The sequence below is a fragment of the Myotis nattereri genome (assembly GCF_964212035.1).
Source record: "Myotis nattereri genome assembly, chromosome: 8".
Classification (NCBI taxonomy): Eukaryota; Metazoa; Chordata; class Mammalia; order Chiroptera; family Vespertilionidae; genus Myotis; species Myotis nattereri.
Genome location: NC_138083.1, coordinates 3,171,016 through 3,186,849, shown reverse-complemented (window position 1 = coordinate 3,186,849; position 15,834 = coordinate 3,171,016). Strand labels below are relative to the sequence as shown.

At 59.5% G+C, this 15,834-nt stretch overlaps 1 protein-coding gene across 10 annotated transcripts; it reads left to right on the top strand.

The window, feature by feature from the left end:
• Positions 1-593: 593 nt before the first annotated feature.
• Positions 594-13,929, top strand: ARFGAP1 (ARF GTPase activating protein 1). Of its 10 annotated transcripts, none has more exons than XR_013996291.1 (14): positions 1,171-1,310; positions 5,168-5,231; positions 5,439-5,548; positions 5,708-5,879; positions 6,320-6,420; positions 7,303-7,389; positions 7,659-7,755; positions 9,066-9,122; positions 9,736-9,768; positions 9,946-10,686; positions 11,512-11,568; positions 11,958-12,017; positions 12,547-12,623; positions 13,283-13,911. XR_013996291.1 is itself a non-coding variant. In XM_081096733.1 (14 exons), exons 2-14 carry the CDS (start codon positions 5,172-5,174, stop codon positions 13,623-13,625), a joined length of 1,284 nt encoding a protein of 427 aa, XP_080952859.1. In that variant the 5' UTR covers positions 1,171-1,310; positions 5,168-5,171; the 3' UTR covers positions 13,626-13,922. The 10 variants fall into 10 exon arrangements, 8 of the variants coding, with proteins under 8 accessions (XP_080952865.1, XP_080952859.1, XP_080952861.1 ...); XM_081096733.1 differs by having other exon boundaries at positions 10,657-10,686; positions 13,283-13,922; XM_081096735.1 differs by having other exon boundaries at positions 10,657-10,686; positions 11,958-12,258; positions 13,283-13,922.
• Positions 13,930-15,834: the final 1,905 nt, after the last annotated feature.

Here is a 15,834-nt window from a genome sequence, read left to right as displayed (position 1 = left end):
GACAAAACTAAGGCCTGATAATAGAACTGAGAATGGTGGTTGCCTCTGGTGGAGGTTACAGTGGGGTATGCATTTGTCAAAACTTACTGAACATTTTATTTTTAAAAATCTTTTTTAAAAACTGCGTTTTTATTGATTTTAGAGCAAGAGGGAGAGGGAGAGAGAAAGAAAAACAAACATTGACGTGAGAGAGAAACGTGGATTGGCTGCCGCACTGGATGACGCTCCAACCAACGGAGCCACACCAGCCAGGACTGAACTGTACGTTTTATTGAATATAAATCATACCTCAGTAATAATGTTTATACTTAATCACTCCAAAAGTTACATAGATGAGTGAAAATATGTGGAATGCACAGAAAAGCACAAAATCAAAACAAATCACTTGCAATGATCTCCCCCCCCCCCCCCCATCATCATTGTGAACAGTTCCCTTTCCACAGTCACATGCTCACATACTTGGGACCCTACTACCCACCCTGCTTTGTAGCTGGCTCACAATGCCTGTCATGAGATGCGCCTGCTCTGTCTCTCCCTCCCTTCCTGTCTCTGTCTCTCCCTCCAGTTGCTCCACACCCCCTCCCACCCTCTCCACCTCCCGCTGCACTGTAGGGCCTACAGCAATGGGCTCGGCCAACGGGAGGCAAAATCAGATCAGAGGGCGAGAGGTCAGGTATTTATTCTTCGAGCTTCTCCTGCTGGTCACTTTGTGCTGGCAATGAGGAGGCAGCGGTCCTACAGACTCCCCTTCCAGGGTGGGGAACCTCTACTCCCCCTTTCCTGGGAGCCACTGACGTCACCGGCCAGGCTTCCTGCGCGATTCCTGTGGTTCCCTAAACCCATCCACACCGCTCTAACTAGTCCCTTTATAAATAAACCGCCCTCAGAGCACCCTAATTTGAGCAGGGCATCAGTTTCTCGCTCAGAGCCTGATCACGCGCGCGAACGCATTTCCGTGTCCGCGTTACGGAGGCAGGCGGTCCCCAAGCCCCGGCGGACCCGCAGGGCCATCCTTTCCGACACAGAGCGCGGTGCCCGAGCCGTCCGCGCGGGTCTCCAGCTCCCTCGCACGACGCGTCCCCTAGGCGACAGTGGCTGCGCGGTGCTTCCGGCCCGGCGGGTAGAAGCGGAAGTCCCGCCCCTGCCAGCAGTCCCCGGTTTCCCGTGACACCATGCGAGGAGCAACGTAGCCGGAAGCTGGTGGCGGCGGGGTCGGCGACTGGCGAGAGTCCTCGGTGCAGCTCGCGGCCCGACCCGGCCCGGACCCCGCCGACCCCGCCTGATCCCGGTGCGCAGATCGAGCCCGCCTGGTAAGCGCGCGGCCCGAGCCCCCGGCGCCCGCCCGCCGGCCCGGCTCCACGACGCCCCCGGCCCGCCATCCTCTCCTCTGCAGCTGCCCCCAGGCCCCTACCCCTGCGGCCATGGGCCCTGCCCTTCACCCCCGCCCTGAGCCCTGCCGGCCCGGCCCCTGCTCCCTCCCTCGGACCCAGGGCCTGGCTTGAACACCGCGTCCAGTCCTGCGGAGCCCCCAGGGGGTGTCGGGGCCTGGCTAGTCTGAACGGCGGCCTGAGCGCGTTCGTTCTCTTCTCCTGCCCTTTGCGGTGGGTGATCGCCTCGGGGAGGGGCCCAGGAGAGGACTGTCATTTTCCCCGGTTCACGTAGCTTTACGGAGACTTGTGCTCCTTGTCTGTCTGGCCTGGTAGCGTCTTTGTAAACCACCAACTGAGAAATAATTGTGTTCGTTTAGTGCAGCTCTGCTATTTCTGCCTGCCGCTTGTGATGGCACGAGTGGGCGCGAGGACCGGCTCCTGGGTTGGTTTTGGCGCCTCTTTCCGAGCAGTAGCCCCCTGGGACGAGAGGGCTGTTCTCGGAGGGCGCCGCTGTGGGTGCCTCTGCCTGCCGCCTGTGCAGCGGTGGCCTTGAGTCATCCCTGGTGAGAAAGTCCGAACATAAGGCCAGGCGTTCTGCAGTCCGACAAATGGCTTCATGAACTGGGAAGACGTCCTCCCTGGGTTCAGCTTACACTCCGCTGCAGAAAGCGTTCCATTGGACCATCCCGGTTTCAAGGGTTAAAATAGGAGTTCTTGGGTCATCTTTCAAGATAAATAACAGTTCAGGTGTTTTTTTAAAGATGTTTTTATTGATTTCAGGGGGAGGAAGGGAGAGGGAGAGAGAAACGTCAGTGATGAGAATCATCTAACAGTTGTCTCCTGCACACTCTCCACTGGGGATTGAGCCTGCAGCCCAGACATGTGCCCTGACCAGAATTTAACTGGGAACCCTTGGTTAATAGGAAGATGCTCAACCACTGAGCCACACCAGCCAAGCCATAGTTAAGGTTTTAAAAGCGAGGAGGTATTTATGCTAAATAGCATTTCAGGTTGGCCCGTGTGATTCGGTGGTTAGAGCATTGGTTTGCACACCCAAGGGTCGTGGGTTTGATTCCTGGTCAAGGGCATGTACCTGGGTTGCGGGTTCAATCCTCAGCTCTAGTCTGGGTGGATGTCGGAGGCAACCAATCAATTTGCCTCTCACATCGATGTTTCTCTCTCCCATCTTCCCTTCCACTGCCTCTAAAAATCAATGGGGAAAATCTCCAGTGAGGATTAACAAAAAAACAACAATACCTTAGCATTTCAGAGAAATCGGGATTCTCACGTCCCAAACCAGTTGCCAATGGGAGGTTCCTTTTAAATTGAAGCTAAGTAATTTACTTTTCACGTATTTTCCCTTTAGTGGTTGTGCAAATGTTCACTCCACTTTATTTGACGCAGTGAGAATTCAGAGCAGGCTCCCCCCCAGTCTGACTTCTGTTGCCCATGTCCTGGTGACCAGACGTGAGGGCTGGCACAGTTGTGTGGGGACCTGTGTCGGCAGGTGTGCGGGTCAGCCCTTCACTCCACCCCGCACAGGGCTCTCCTGTGGCTGCCATGAGACCAGAGTCTGCAGAGGGCTCTGTAAATTCAAACCCACCAGCACATCTCTCCAAGAGCGACTTAGCCCGTTTCTGCTTTTCACACTGTGGTGACAACATTCTACCGGAAGCATTCAGTCTGGGGGCCGGTCCTGGGCAGGACTGTGCTTTGGTGTGTTTGCCCTCAAGATCTGCTCATTTCTGGGGGAAATCACAGGCAGCACAGAGAGCTCCAGGGCAGAAAGGAGCATTGGGTGAATTCTGGTTTGTTTCCATCAATTACAGAAAACAGATCTCTATTTCTTAACTGATCTGGCCTGGAGTGGACTCTGAGGAACATCAGAGTTATGGACTTCCAGGCTTAGGTTTGGTTGTGTGAGACTCAGGGTTCCCCTCACTGAGTAACTAAAGATTAAAGATGAAATTTGGACGGAGATTCTTCTGGTCTTGTTTTTACCTGCACCTCAACATGAAGCTCCATGACACTGTTAACGGAGAGCTGGTCTGAGCAGTCAGTCACGTGCCCGCAGCAGTGAGGGGCAGGGAGGTGGAGGTGTGAAGCGTCCAGCAGCAGAGCGGGTGTGCGGCATTGCTGGTCACACTGCTCACACTGACAGCCCTCGGGTGTTCTCCAAAGGCTGCGTGTTGCCATGTGAGTTAGAGGGCAGCTCGCAGGTTCCACTCACAGTCGAGAGAAGGCCATCCTCAGAGAGGCCACACACTTTCAGGTGGAGATGACCTGAAATCCAGGTCCGACCCGAGGTGGTGGACACAGAACCTGTGGGGATCACTAATGTCCCAAACTGTGCGTGGCCCCCACCTCATGCCTCCAGCTTGAATCTTTTTATCATTTTGATTTTCCTGGTCATGAAGTCAGTGGGCCACCAGTGGAGGTTGAACTTGGCCACAGCTCGGAGGCTACAAAGAAAGAAATGGCGGGCCCTGGCCGGCAGCTCAGTTGGTTGAGCATCACCCTGTGCACAGAAGGCTGCTGCACAGCTCCCCCTCTAGGCGCGTGCCTGGGTTGCAGGCTCGATCCCCAGCGGGTGGTATGTAGGAAGCAGCCAATAGATGTATCGCTCACATCGATGTTTCTCCCTCTCCCTTCTTCTCTTACTAAAAATTTTAAAAAACGCAAAAAAAAGAAAAAGGGTGGGGTGAGATGGAGGGGGCCAGTGGGATAAAGGGGACATCTGTAATACCTTTCAGCAATAAAGATTAAAAAAATAAAGAAGCCAAGGCCGGTTTGGCTCGGTGGATAGAGCGCCGGCCTGCGGACTGAGGGGTCCCGGGTTCGATTCCGGTCAGGGGCATGTGCCTTGGTTGCGGGCACATCCCCAGTGGGGAGTGTGCAGGAGGCAGCTGATCGATGTTTCTCTCTCATCGATGTTTCTAACTCTCTATCTCTCGCCTTTCCTCTCTGTGGAAACTCAATAAAATATATTTAAAAAAAAAAAATAAAGAAAAGAAATGGCTTTCCAGTCGAGGTATTTGACTGTTGTTCCCCAGCAGTGTCCTTGTGAGGTGTGGTGACCGGTCTGCCCTTCTGTGGCCATGCTGTCACCTTGATCCCTCATGATGGCCCCGAAGAGAACCTACCTAGAGACCCTCTTGTGAAACAGCCTCTTCACATGTCAGGGCCACCGTTCTGCAGCCCCCACAGGCTGGGAGCCTCCCTGCACCCTGTCTCTGAAGGCTGTCAGCCCAAGGCCGGTGTGTCGGTCTTTAGTGAGCAATTCAGGACTCCATATAAACTACCCAGTCGTGGTGGTACATGGTGGTTAAGCCAAGTGCAAGCCCATATTGCTTCTGATAATGCAGTGGTTCTCAACCTGTGGGTCGCGACCCCTTTGGGGGTTGAACAACCCTTTCACAGGGGCCGCCAAGACCATCCTGCATATCAGATATTTACATTACGATTCATAACAGTAGCAACATTACAGTTACGAAGTAGCAATGAGAATAATTTTATGGTTGGGTCACAACATGAGGAGCTGTATTTAAAGGGCCAGAAGGTTGAGAACCACTGTGATAATGGCATTGCCTTGGCCAGGCCATCTAGCTGTTCTTGGTCTCTCTTAGAGTGGAGACCAAGTGGCCCCATCTGCCTGCGGGAGCAGAGGTCTCCCTGTCGCTTCTGAGCAGCTTAGTGGAATTTCTCGGAAGTTCAGCTTTATCGTGTTTTGTACTGACTGGATTTTTCGTGAAGTGACCTATTTGTAAGTTTTAAAAGTTTGTTTTTCTTCTTCGCAGCATCATGGCCAGCCCCAGGACCAGGAAGGTGCTCAAGGAAGTCAGGGTGCAGGAGGACAACAACGTGAGCCTCCGTTTCTGTGGTGCTTTGGTTCAGGGCTCCTGGCTTCCGGAAGTGGCTGCAGCCTCAGAGCTTGCCCTCCCTGTCTGTCGGCTTCCCAGTCAGCCTCTCCTCTCTCCCTCTTGGGGCCACCCATTGGGTCTTTGGGGTCCCTGGGCTCTGGGGTCGCCCTGAGCCACCTGGGCGAGTCGCACCTGACCCTCTCCACAGGTGTGTTTTGAGTGTGGTGCGTTCAACCCTCAGTGGGTGAGTGTGACCTACGGCATCTGGATCTGCCTGGACTGCTCGGGGAAGCACCGTGGGCTCGGCGTGCACCTCAGGTCAGTGCCGGTCCGCTGCCGCGCGCTCCCCAAGGGCGTCCGCGTGCCCTCGAGGCCTGTGGCTGCGCTTCTGTCACAGGACGCACACGTGTCTAATCCACGGTTTGGGGGCTCTTCAATGCCAGGCACTTGGTAACTAGTTCGATCCTCGGCCTGTAGCTTCGTGCGCTCTGTCACTATGGACAAGTGGAAGGACATTGAGCTTGAGAAGATGAAAGCTGGTGGGAATGCTAAGTTCAGACAGTTCCTGGCGTCTCAAGAGGACTATGACCCCTGCTGGTCCCTGCAGGACAAGTACAACAGCAAAGCGGCCGCCCTCTTCAGGGACAAGGTGAGGCCACGAGCAGGCCCAGGCTGCTCCCATTGGGACTTTGGTGACTCCAGTCCACATACAGAAGGGCATGCGCCCTGTCTGGTCCGCGCCCTTCCCTTCCCCTCTGCCCCGAGGGAGGCAGGTGGCCTGTGGTTAGTAGGGGGAAGGATGAGCCTTCCTCGCCACCCCTGGGAAACTGGCATCCACACACCTCTGTCCATCTTGGTTAAGATACTCCCGAGGACAGTGGAGCCTGTGGGGGACAGAGGTGACCGAGAACTCACCCACACCATTGCAGAGGGAGACCTGGTCTCAGTGTTCACGTAAGGCAGAGACCCTTGCCCATGGCCACTGAGCCTGGGAGGGCTGCATGGGGGGCACAGTAGGGTCCACTGGAGCCAGCACCACCTAGGGTGGCCCTGACAAGCCTGTACTTTAACCCCCTGTTCCCTCGGCAGGTGGCAGCTCTGGCCGAAGGCAGAGAATGGTCTTTGGAGTCATCGCCTGCACAGAACTGGACCCCGCCGCAGTCCAAGACGCTGCCTTCCACTGCCTACCGGTAGCCGCTCCTCTGGCCGCTGCTCTCGGCTGTCCCTGACCTTAGCTCAGGGTCCTTGTGCTGTCCTGGTGACAGCTACCGTGTGCACTCCTCCCAAAAGCAGTGGGGAAAACAACCTTTTATATTGTAAAACAATATAAGCTTTTTTTGTCAACCAGGGAAGATGTGTCTGGAAGAAAACCTGCCCTCTACACTGCTCAGGCACCAGCCCAGCGCAGATCCTTCTAGAACAGGGGTCCTCAAACTTTTTAAACGGGGCCAGTTCACTGTCCCTCAGACCGCTGGAGGGCCGGACTATAGTTTAAAAAAAAACTATGAACAAATTCCTATGCACACTGCATATATCTTATTTTGAAGTAAAAAAACAAAACGGGAACAAATACAATATTTGTATTTGCGTGTGGCCCGCGGGCCGTAGTTTGAGGACCCCTGGTCTAGAATGTGCCCATGACATGAAAGCAGTTCTGAAGGACATGTGTCTCCTGTCCTTTGTGAGGGTCACCCCCCCCCCCCCCAGACTGCAGGCACACTGTGGGTGAGCTGGCCTCATGGTGCTCATCTTGCATCTCAGACATCAGAGGCTGGTGTTCGGTGTGACTGGTCTCAGAAGGCTCCCCAGTCACCCCGGGGGTGCCAGGGTCCTCCCCACCTGTTGCCCCTATTGTTAGGCCCTGTCCATAAGGCTGCACCGTCTTCCCTGCTTCTTGTCGGCTTCATGAGCTACCTTCCGGATAGAGCTGGAGCCCAGCTCGGCCTCGCTGCGCTATTACAGGCGCCTAGGTGTGACCAGGGGGTCCTGACAGTACCTCCCAAAGGCCCCTGTGGTAGCCGCAGGCGTCTGCTGCCCTCTGGTGGCCGCACCAACCGTCAGCTCCATTTCAGGGCCTCCGGCCAGCCGCAGAGCTCGACTGCCTCCTCGGACAAGGCCTTTGAGGACTGGCTGAACGAGGACCTCAGCTCCTACCAAGGGTGAGGCCCAGGGCGCCGGGAGCCGGAGGTCTGGTCGCTCAGGCGAGGACTGCCAGCCCGCTCGGAGTGGGGTCTGGAGCGGGAGGAGTCTGAGACTTAGGGGAAGAACACGCTTCTGTTGCGGGTTGTCCTGGAGCCATCACCTTGCAGTGTTGGATGGCTCCTGCCGCCCTGCGTGGTGGCTTGGCCTTGCCATGGGGGCTCCTCAGCCGGACGCAGCAGGAGGGGCTGCGGTGGGCAGTGCGGTGGCTGCTGTGTTTCCCTGCCAGGGCCCCGGAGAGTCGCTACGTGGGGTTTGGAAACACGGTGCTGCCTCCGAAGAAGGAGGACGACTTCCTCAACAGCGCCATGTCGTCCCTGTACTCGGTGAGTGCGCCCCCCGGCGCCGGCCCAGGCAGCCTGTGCGGCCCTCCTCCACCATGCCTCGGTGTGTCGTTCAGATCCAGAAGTTTTCACTCATTTACTGACTTTGGCAACAAGCATACATTTCAAGTTAGCAAGGAGCATTTCCTCCAAAGAACCAACATTCTGTGTGGATCTGGCACCGCCCGGCCCGGCCCATGTGGGTCCTCATGCTGCTCTGCTGGCCAGTCTGGGAAAGATGAGGTTTGGTGGCAGTCTCTAAGCTGCCCGGCTCCAGCACCCTCTGGGGATGGCACCCTCAGCCATGCACGGCCCCTACCTGCTGAGGCTGCTTCCGGTTGAACCATTGTATTCCAAGGAAGTAGTCACTGTTTTTTTAAAAAATGGGTGTTGCTCCATCAAAGCATTGATGTGATAGGACCACTCGCAGTCACCTGAGGGCCATGCTGGGAGGAGAGGGCTCCTCTGCTGGTGGGACAGGCTCTCAGAAGGGCCAGGTGAAGGACGCACAGGCGGACATGGGACTACAAGGCCGCCGGGGCCGTGTGTGCTCAGAGCTGAGGGAAGCTCTCGGAAGCTGCCCCTCCCGGCCGCTTCTGTGGGATCCTATCTCAGGCGCGCAGGAGGCTCACTCTGCCACTTCACACCCCCTTGCCCCGTGCACACTTACTCCAGAGAGGAATGAGCTGCTCAGTAAGTTATTTAAAACCACCTATCGCCAGTCTCAGCTGGGTCTCGGGGCGGGAGGCAGGTCTGTAGTGACAACCTACTGGGCAGGAATTTCTTTGGAGAAAGGTGTCCGCCCTCAGAATGTCGTGTTTCGTGTCTGTTGTCCCGGCACCCGCAGGGGTTTGTCTCCATATCTGATGAGTACGTCTCCTGCGCACAGCCCTCTGCGTTGCTTCGGGAACGAAAAGCTGTGGCGGATTTAAGTCAGATGTTTGTGTTCCTAAATAGTTGCAGTTGGTTTTAGAGGCTTAGGAGGAAACTTGAACTTAGTCAAAAGAGAAGAGGTTGTCGTGCCCCACCCGCCCTAGGACTGGTCTGTCTGCAGTGGACACCAGGCTCTCCCCTCAGGGCAGGTGGGGGCATCGAGAGCTGTAGGAGGAACTAAGGCAGGGGCTTGGGCGGGGCCCATGGTGCCACCCTGTGGTCCAGGCCTGGCTCTTCTGTCACTAACATCACCCTGACGGGGCCCCAAAGTGACAGAGATGATCAGGCCTCCTCTGGAGGTGGATGGTGCGGTGCGACCTGGGCAGAAAGCAACCTGGGCAGCCACGTGTGGCCTTGACGTGGCCTCTGCTTCCTTCCAGGGCTGGAGCAGCCTCACCACCGGAGCCAGCAGGTTTGCCTCAGCAGCTAAAGAGGGTGTAAGTGCCATCCCAGCGTCCCCGGGCCCGACCCGCACAGTCTGGCCGGCCTGCAGGGGAGGGAGGAGTTGTTGTGAATGGGAGGGGGGAGGCCCTGAGAGGAGCCCGGCGTTGAGGGGCTCCAGCCCCTTCCAGCTCCCGTGGCACGATGCCCTCCCCACCCCCACTGGCACCACCACTTGGCCGTGTGGTCTAGCTGGCTCTCAGGAGGGCTGTTCCTGGGAGGTCCGAGCACCTTTCAGCGGAATGTGTGGCCAGGCTTTTCTTCCTTTCCTGTTATAATAGTGATTGGGGGACTGGGCATCCAGAGGGGGTGGCACCAGCTGGGTTGTGGAAAAGCACATAAAGGTGGGGTTGGGGTGGCACCAGTGGGGGCCCCGTGTCCCAGAGAGCAAGTAGGACAGTTGGCCCAGTGACTGCATGGGTGCCCCTGCCCCCCGCCAGCCTCCCTCCAGTGGGGGCTGGTGTGCTGGGCAGCCTGGCTGTGCCCTCGGAGCCACTGCAGGGGAGCATTGGTGCCCAGTGGCATCGGCAGGCCTGGGACAGCGCCTGTGAGCCCAGCAGAAATGCGGCGGCGTCGTTCAGGACAGTCAGCCTTCTGTTTCCTTTCCAGGCTACGAGGTTTGGATCCCAGGCAACTCAGAAGGTAACAGGAAGGCTGCGCCCTGTGTTCTGTTACCCTCCTTGTCTGTCGGGGTCTGGCACACCCGGGGGTGCCCTCGGGCCCACGTTCCAGGCGGGGGCAGTGCTGTGTGCAGCCTGGGCACTGCCTGGCCTGTGTGTGTGGGCGCCTCCCAAGTTCATGTCCGCCGTGCTCCTTCAGGTGTCCGCGGGTTTGGCAGGCAGGGTAAGAGGCTGCACCTGCGTGGGGCTGTGGGGCTGGAAAGTCACCCTGTCCATCGCAGCCTGGGTGCTGGGCAGCCACGCGGCCACCGGCAGAGCCCCCGCATCAAGAAGGAGCAGGCGGCAGGCGGCTCCACTGGACCGAGGAGGCTCAGCGTCACGGAGGCGAGGCTGCGTCTGCCAGCCAGCCTCTGTGGGCCCCTGGGGCTGGCGTCTGTCCCGTGTCCCTGGTCAGTGCCTTCTCTTCCTGGAGGCAGGGGTCTCGGCTGCAGCCTTTTCTTTTTTCAAATCCTGGTTAGTGGTCCCTGCAGTCCCCCGGAGGTGCCAGGGCTCTGGGCTGGCCTGTCCTCTCAGGGCTGGTGTTAGGACTCATGAGGCAGCGGCCATAGGGCTATCCCAGGCCCCAAGTGAGGGAGGGGTGGCTTCTCCCCCGCTGCTGGGGGCCCCTGCTCTGCTTCTCTGAGCCCCTACTCTTTCAGCCCCTGAACCCCTCGCTCACATGGTTCTGGATGGTGGTCAGTGGGAGTGGAAAGCAGGGTTCAGTGACAGTGAAGGGGGCTCCAAAGTCACTCTGGGGCCCCGTCAGGGTGATGTAGTGATGTGACTCGAGGTGCTTTTGGGGGTGCCCATGCTGCTCTACTGCCTTGCTCTCTCCTCTTTCCCCACTCGATCCCTGTGCCGCTGGGTAAAGTTCTGGGGTTCCAGGCAGCAGCCGGAGCTGGTAAGGCACCGCGTCCGCGTGTCACCCTCAGCACGCCCTCATCTGCGGGGCCTGTGCTAGGTTCCGCTGTCGCCTGCTGTGGCCTGTCCTGTGTCTGTGCTTACGTGTGCTCACGCTCAGAACTTCTCACTGGCCTGATGGGCTCCTGTTTGGCCCATGCAAGCTGCTTGGGGACCCACACTTCCTTTGTGACCCAGAATGCAATGGGCACTGATGGCCTGGAATCCACGGGAGCTACTTGGCAAGACTTGCACGGAGTAATTTTCTTGAACCAAACACTCCAAAGGTGTCTTATCCCAGGAGTGAGGTCCTGGCACCCATCCTGAGGCCTTGCTCACAGCCCCTGTCACCCCACTCCTGCCCCCCCCTCATCATCTCCCAGCTCTGTCCCCTCCCCTCAGCCAGCGCCTGATGCTCGCTCTCCGTGGCTGCGGGGGCTCACGCTGGGCTGCCGAGGTTGCGCCCCTACACCCTGGGGAGCATGTGAGGTGACCTGCTACTGGCCGGGCTGTCTTCACCAGGCAGGATCCACTGGGCTCTGAGGGGAGACCCTGGAGGCGAAGGCTGGGCAGGGCGGACCCCGGGCTTGTGCTGTCCCCGGGCCCCTGCCCGTAAGACTGTGTAGCAGGACGCAGCGGGTCCGGCCTCTGTGGTCAGGGTGCTCGGGGCCACTTCTACGCAGCTGCTGTGAGTCCCGTATGCCAGTGGACTGCTTGCTGTCTCTGCCTGCAAAACTGGCAGCCGCTGTGCTCACCCTCGTCCTGGGGTGAACATGGTGCCAGGAACTCCCTGACTTCCCTCTCATGGCGTCTGTCCTTCATGCAGGCATCAGAGCTGGGCCACAGTCTGAACGAGAATGTCCTCAAACCTGCCCAGGAGAAGGTAACACCCACTCCGCATGCCATGCTCTTCTGTCTCCCATGGGCCTTGTCCCCAGGGCAGCTGGTGCAGTGGGCAGGCTGTGTGCCTTGTGTCCCCTGATGTGCTCCCCATGTTCTCCCCATGTCCCCATGCACTCCCTGTGTTTCCCTGTGTGCTCCCCGTGCTCCTCCTCGTGTCCCCAGCCCTTTGGTGGCTGGGGGTTTAGGGGCAGTGCCCCGTCCTCAGGAGGTGGTGGGAGATGCTGCAGTGTTAGCCTGGCGTGGGGTTGGGGTCAGCTGCTGTGGGGGGTGCTGTCCTTCGTTAGGAACGGTGCTGGGCTCTGCCTGTCCACCCCCCCTTCCCACCCCCCCACCCCACCTCCCCGGTAACGACACTGCTGGTCCACGCAGGTGAAGGAGGGAAAGATTTTTGATGATGTGTCCAGTGGGGTGTCTCAGCTGGCGTCCAAGGTAGGGTGCCCGTCAAAACGTGGGCACAGCTGGAGCCGGTCTCCACATTCTGGCGCTGGCACGGGCGCCATAGGCCGGGCACTCGTGCCCAGGTCACTTCTGCGGCCGGGGCCCTGGCCGCTGCTGCCTGTAAGCCGGCTCCGTGCCGGCGAGAGGAATGTGGAGACAGCTTCATGGGTGGCACAGGCGCTAACCTGTCGCTTCTTTTCCTTCTATCCTTTTGCTGCGCTGACCGTCCCTGGTGAGTGTGGACGCTCTGGGCATGCTGGGGACGCCTATCTCCACCTCACCGCGGGGGTGGAGTGTGCGTGTGGGTGCGGCCCCATCTCCTGTGCCTGCAGCGAGTTTCCCTTGCTCCTGAGGGCCCAGCCCTCACTGTCCCCCAGCGGCCTGCCTGCCGGCAGACCCTGTTGGGGCGAACAGTAGTGACAGCAGGGACGGCTCTGTGGCTGCCTTTCGGAGCTTGGCCGGGTCGCTGGGCAGAGGCTGCCCTGGGCTCCGTGCCTGAGCTGCGTCCCATCCCCTCCAGGTCCAGGGAGCTGGCAGCAAGGGCTGGCGGGACGTCACCACCTTCTTTTCGGGGCGAGCAGAGGACCCCGCGGACAGGTATGCCCGGGCTCCTGTCCTGAGGTGGCCCCTTCCCTGGGCTTTTCCTCCAGGGCCTCGGAGGCAGTCAGCACCCTCATGGGTTCAGGAGGCCCAGAGGTGCAGCGGCTGGTTGGTGCCCCTCACCCCTCGCTCCGACGCTCTCCCCTTGACCTGGAGGAACTGCTGCTGCCCAGGGCTGGGGGGAGTCTCACCCCCTCCCTGGGGGATGGGCCAAGGCGGGCAGGAGGCCCTCCTGCTAGAGCCCAGTGTGCCGCCCTTCTCTTTCTCTGGCCCTTGGGGGGATCCTGAGGATCTGGTGAAGAGATGGCCGTGCTGGGCCTGGTGGGCAATGCCAGTCCACCCCGATGGGTTGCGTTTCCCAGGCCCCGGAGCAGGAAGCCACTGCTTTCTTGCCCAGGTGCTGTGGTGTTCCATTGGTGTGGCCGTGGGGAGTGGCGGGACAGCCTTCGGCTTGAGCAGTCATCTGGACAGTGGGAGGGCCTCCGCATTTTGGGTTTTCATTCCCTTTCCCTCAAGGCACCCTCTCAGCTCCTGCGGGAGGCCTATCTGAGCTGCACTGAGCCCAGGCTTCCCTGGGGGTCCCCGTTCTCAGGGGAGGTGCCAAGGGAAGGCCAGGGGCTTGGGAAATTGTTGTTCAGAGCCCCCCTCTTTCCAAGGCCCCTGGAGGACCAGAGCTACCAGAACAGCGGAGGGGACAACTCCCAGAACAGCGCCATCGACCAGAGCTTCTGGGAGGCCTTCGGGAGCACTGACCCCGCCAAGGCCCACAGGTCCCCGAGCAGCGACAGCTGGACGTGCGCTGATGCCTCGGCCGAGAAGCGGAGCTCAGACAGCTGGGACGTTTGGGGCTCGGCCTCCACATCCAACCATAAGAACAGTGACAACAGCGATGGCGGGGAGGCCTGGGGGGGCGGTGGGGAGGGCCGGCCCAAGACCACCAGGAAGGCAGCCCCGAAGGCCGCTCAGGTGGACGAGGGCTGGGACAACCACAACTGGTAGGCGTGCCGTGCCTGGCCCCGACCGCTGGCAGCCACTGTGTCTGCACTTTGCCCTCTTCCAGCACCTTCCACTTGAGCAGAAACCCGGCCACAGCGTGGACACAGGGCCTTGGGCGGGACTCTGGGACTCCATGGCTGCAGGGGTTAGAGGCCGGCTGCTGTCCTGCTCCGACCTCCCCGTCTCCCCCTCCTGCGTTCCGGGTGCCATGGCGGGCAGGAGCTGGCTGCTGTGGGAGCCGCCACACGCACGAATAAACCCTCCGGGGCTGCCTGGGGTTGTGAGTGCTGCTCTGAGTCTAACTTCCTGCCTGCGTTCGCTGCAGTTCTCTCTTTTCGAAGAAAATGCCCAAAGTTTTAGAGACAAATACCAAAAGCAGCACCAGCGCTCCGGTTGCTGTCTGCCCCCAACACAAGGCTCTGCCCCAACCCCACCCCTGAGCCCGGTCAGCGCTTGGACTTGGACTGGCCCTCTGAGCCCAGGTGGCCCCGCCCAGGACACCTTAGTGAGCGCAGACACAGGCAGCGGTTCTCAACCTGTGGGTTGCGACCCCTTTGGCGGTCGAAAGACCCTTTCACAGGGGTCACCTAAGACCATCCTGCATATCAGATATTTACGTGACGATTCATAACAGCAGCAACATTACAGTTAGGAAGAAGCAACGAAAATAATTTTATGGTTGGGGGTCACCACAACATGAGGAACTGTATGAAAGGGTCGCGGCATTAGGAAGGTTGAGAACCACTGAATTAGAGTGTGCTCAGGGAGGAAGGCAGGCCTAGTGCCCAGCCCGGGCCCAGCCCCCACCAGGCCAGGAGCAGAATGGGGCCTCGCCTGGGCAACCAGTAACCATTTTGCCTGATGGCCAGGCCTTCCTAGCAGCGGGGAGCAGGGAGGAGTGGGCGCATCTGGTCCCCCCCCCCCCACTGTCCCTGTGGCATTTGGGGGCACTTGTCTCCTTGCACTGTTGACTGGGTCTCCCCCCTCCACTTGGAGCTCCTGTCTGAGCTGCTACAGGCTGGCTTGTCCCCAAGGTTGGCACTAGAGCAGTGCCTGTCTGCTCCCCGTTTGCGACAACCTCGCCTGTGCTTGAGGCTTCAGTGCTCTGGGACCATGGGCAAGGTAGGGGCCTGGGGAGGGCCAGCCCTGCCCTTAGCCCACCGCTCCCCCCCATGTGCCCCAGCCTCCAGCGAATCTCACTTCCTCTAACCTGAGGACCTGTGCTTTCTGTGCCTGCCCCCCCCAAATACCTCTGCCTGCAAACCTGAGCCCTGAGAGCACCCAGAGGTCAGGCCTGCCCTTCTCAACCACCTGGGCTGGGTGGGGGTGAGGGCGGGGTGGGCACCCCATCTAGGCGCTGATTCCTGGGATCAGGTCTGCCAGGCTGCGGGACCATCTGGGTTGGCTGGGAGGGTATGGCTGAGGCTGCAGACTGCGGAGGGTGCTAGAGAGGCGGCCTGTGCAGAGGGGGCTCGCCAGGAGGGTGGGTGTGGGCCTGGGCACCGGGACCACAGCACAGACCCAGGGGCTTGAGGTCCTGACCTGGGAGTGATGCTGGAGGACTGGCGAGGGGGGCTGGCTGGCGTGCCTTTGGGGTCCACGCTGCCAGAGAAACCCAATGCCCAGCCCCCCATCTTGGTGTCCAGGGCCATCTGTGGTGGCCTTTGTTCCTGAGCCCCTCTTTGGGGCAGACCCTGTGGAGGGAGGGATAAAGGTGTGGGGTCAGTGCTGTGCCCCACACTCTGTGGGGTCCCCGCCACACCATGAGATGGGGTCCTTTACCCTGGGATCTCTGCCCCATGTAGAGAAAGGTCCTGGGCAGCCGATGGGAAGGGTGGAGAGCCAGGGCAGGAGGAGGCTGAGCGCTGGGCGGGGCAGTGATGTTGGAGGAAGGGCCTCCATAAGCCCTGGCCTCCCTGTGGCTGCAACAGGACCTGAGTGGACGGAGCAGGTTGGTGACCGGCCTGAGCCACTGGGCTGGGTGGATGCGCTCCGGTCTGAGGGTGACCCGGACCTTTCAGAGAAGCCGGGAGGAGCTGAGCTCCAGAGGTGGGCGGAGGGCTCTGCCCCTGGAAGGGGTCCAACTGAGTCAGGCCAGGTTTCTGGGGAGAGAAGGATCTGCTTCAGATTGTGGGTCAGGAGGGCCCAGGCACCCAGAGCACCCACATAGCCCCCGGTCCCTTCACAGCCTGACGAGCCCAAGAGCTCAGCC

Coding starts and splice junctions, on each gene's coding strand:
- ARFGAP1 (XM_081096733.1), top strand. CDS start 5,172: ATGGCCAGCCCCAGGACCAGGAAGGTGCTCAAGGAAGTCAGGGTGCAG. Junction 5,232..5,438: donor GGGTGCAGGAGGACAACAAC/GTGAGCCTCCGT, acceptor CCCTCTCCACAG/GTGTGTTTTGAGTGTGGTGC. Junction 5,549..5,707: donor GGGCTCGGCGTGCACCTCAG/GTCAGTGCCGGT, acceptor CTCGGCCTGTAG/CTTCGTGCGCTCTGTCACTA.